Raw genomic sequence first — 3,411 nt, 5'->3', positions numbered from 1 at the left:
ATTTCACAAAAAATCTGCACTTTCTTCCAGTATCACTCCTGAGCAACATTGAAGCTTCTTAAGAACATTCAAGTTCTTTTAACCCACACTGTAGAACTCTTGTGCCTCCCCTCCTATTACGCACACCAATCCACATTTAACTATAACCACTCCAGCCATATAGTGAGCTAGTTTGTTTTGCTTCTAGGTGAGAATTTACTCTTTGCTTTCAGTTTTAGTCTTTCTTTCACATACCTCTGCTATGATGAAACTCCTCTGTTTTCCTCTCCAATAAAAAACAAATCTACCATCTTTCTAAGTCCAATGGTAGCAAAATAAGTAGGACATAATGGCTTTGGCTACAAATCATGATATTCCATCTCTATTGGAAGCAATGTACATTGCCATTCACATGATTCCCAAAATCACTGCTGTATATTTTAAGGCCTTTCATATACAATACTGCAATGCCCTCCCAAGGCAACATCACCTCAACAATCAAAACATTTCTATTCTCTCTTTCTCTCTCTCGATGCAAGTACAGCACTATGGTTAAGAAATTTACCTCCCAACCACATACTTTCAGATTCAGTCCAATCGCATGGCACCTTAGGAAAGTGTCTTTTACCATTGGTCCAGACCAACCAAAGCATTGTGAGTGGATTTGGTAGGTAGAAACAAAGAAACCCATCATGTGTAAATGTGTCTTTTATCTTGACACAGTTTTTTCAATTGCATGAACTAAGAAATTGGGGGTGGAGGGAATAAACTACCTGCATCAACTTGCTATAAAAGCAGATAGTAATTTTACCTTGCCCTTATTCTTTGTGCAAGTTTTGGAGAGTGCCATTTCATTTTAACAGTTATTTTTCAAAACTATAATGGAAGTGACAAAGGAGCATATTTGACATATTTTGTTTTATGTGTTCAATAAAGGCAACTTTGCAACGGAAAGTGCGAGGAATATAAATGCAGTATATGGGGATCAGACAATAAGCGTAAGCTGGTGGCAACGATGGTTCCAGAAATTCCAAGCGGGAAACTACAGCTTAGAAGACAAGCCTCATCCCGGAAGATCTGTAGAGCTCGACAAGGGTGTCTTGCAAACCCTGGTGGAACAAAATCTCATCATAACTGCAGAGAAGTTTGAATTTGGTCATTCAACCATTCATCGACATCTGCACTAGAAGAAAAACAAACATCTTTGGTTTAAAGACAAAAGATGTTCTTCCATCAGGATAATGCTTGGCCACATACAGCGAGGATGACATTCCAAAGGTTAGAGCAGTCTGAATGGGAAACAATGCCCCATCTACCATATTTGCTGGACATTGCCCCATCTGATTATCATTTATTCCACAGTCTTCAAAATCATTTGGGCAGAAAAAATAAGGATTCTGTAGATGAGGCCAATACAGTATCGGGGAAGTATTTTTCATCATGGACAAATGAATTTTGGAAGAGGGGCCTTGCAAATCTATCATATAGATGGAAGAGCATTGTTGAAAATGCAGGAGAGTATATTTTAGCTTAAAAAGAACTTTGTTGATCTTAATTTTGAAAAATAAAGAAGTATTAAAAAAACTACATTATTTATGGGATGACCCAATACTAAATCACAAGGCCTTGGTCAGCCCAGGGTTATAGTAGAAGACACCTGCCCAAGTTGCCATGCAGTGGAACTGAACCTGAAACCATGTGGGTGGAGAAGCAAACTTCTTAACCATAGCTATACCAGTACCTTTATATGCGCACGCACACACACATACACAAATGCTTTTCACACAATACTGGCATTGTTGCTATTTATGTGACACTGACATGGGTGCTTTTTATGTGGTACCAGCATGGATACTTTACATGTGGTACCAGTACCTGCAAGCCTGCAAGACAAGAACCTCTCAAATGACAGAGGGATATGTCTGTATGCATAGATGGCCACAGTTTTACTTAACTTGACGTGTCTTCTCAAGTACATCAAATTACCAGAAGTCTTGGTCCGTGTCATCTCTTCAGTGAAGCATAACATTTGAAGATCCTTTCTTGTCACTTCATAATTATTATTTTGACATTCAAGGATAATAATGGCAAAATCAGCAAAACATTGGGCAAATCACCTTAGAGTTTATAGTTATGTCCATTTACAATCAGAGTTCAAATCTCAAAAGAAACAACTTGAATTTTTATCATTTTCTTTCTGCTCAATAAATAAAAAAGGACCAGTAGAATAGAGATTGATTTAATCAACCAAACCCACTAAACCAAACATTTGTAGCCTTGTTTTTGAGATAGAAATTATTTTGACATTTGCTTGTTTGTCCTGGCATGGGTTTAGATGAATGTATAGTATAAAATATTGTCACTTTTCTTGATCTTGCACAATCACTTTCATAAAACCCAACAAACTGCAATCTAACCTCAACATTTTTATAATGTTTTAGTTCTTTACAACAGGTACCTTATACAGTCAGCATAATGCACTTTCACCATACAACTGTTGTCTAGCTCACATTATTTCTGTGTTGTCATATCTCCTGTAACACATTAATTGACAAGTTTAATACTGAAATAAACTTCCCTTACAGTACTCTTAACTTTTAAGCAAGTCAAAACTGCACATCTGAGATAAAAATATTTTGAGCAAAGTTTCCACCTTTCAGCTTTTCTATTTATGACTGTCTGCAACCTTCTATAAAAACAAGTCCGGATATTGAACTGTTTGTGTTTGAAGGACTAGAAGATACATAACCATACTTGGAAACCTGTGACAGTCGGCAACAAGAAAAGCAACCAGCCAAAGAAAAGTCTGCCTCGTCGAGTTTTGTCTGACTCACGCAAACAGAAGAGTGGACATTAAAATTATGATGATGATGATGATATTTGATTCTCTCCATCCTCTAAAGACCTTTGATGCTTAGCACCTTTGTTTCATTATTAAATAGCATCCTTTCATGTCAAATAACATTATTACACATTTGCTCAACAGAAATAACAATACTATGAATCTTCTTCCAACTTTTTCTTACTCCAATACAAATTCACTTTTAAATAACACTCACTGTTTAATAAATGTACAACTTGCAATTCAAAACAAAAGAAAATTTTTTTTAAATCATTATCAATATGAAAAACTTAGATTTAAAGTAAATACTGACTTGGCACCCATCTGCCATCAGAATGTTGTAAACTATCAGATATATCTGAAAAGAGAAAGAAATACAAAAATCAATTTACAAAACATCAGAGAAAATGTATTTACATTTCTTAAATACAGAACTGTAAAATGTATTTAATACAAGCAATTGTTAATTATAGAAATTGTTCAGTTTGTTTCAAAAAAAAAAAAAAAGTCAGTACTAGTTAAGAAGTGAAAATAGAACTGGAGGGTTTGGTCATATTTCAACTTTATTTCACACACACACACACACACAC

At 35.4% G+C, this 3,411-nt stretch overlaps 1 protein-coding gene across 2 annotated transcripts in view; it reads right to left on the bottom strand.

The window, feature by feature from the left end:
• LOC106883169 (receptor-type tyrosine-protein phosphatase T) overlaps nucleotides 1-3,411 on the bottom strand; it is a 201,176-nt gene that overhangs the window by 116,426 nt on the left and 81,339 nt on the right. For both annotated transcript variants that reach the window (XM_052970235.1, XM_052970236.1), the window contains exon 3: nucleotides 3,135-3,179. In XM_052970235.1, the coding sequence (XP_052826195.1) occupies nucleotides 3,135-3,179 (45 nt within the window). The remainder of the gene's footprint in view (nucleotides 1-3,134; nucleotides 3,180-3,411) is intronic.

This window comes from Octopus bimaculoides, chromosome 8 (assembly GCF_001194135.2).
Source record: "Octopus bimaculoides isolate UCB-OBI-ISO-001 chromosome 8, ASM119413v2, whole genome shotgun sequence".
NCBI lineage: Eukaryota > Metazoa > Mollusca > Cephalopoda > Octopoda > Octopodidae > Octopus > Octopus bimaculoides.
Note: the sequence above shows the minus strand (reverse complement) of the source record. Positions and strands in the feature narration are given on the sequence as shown.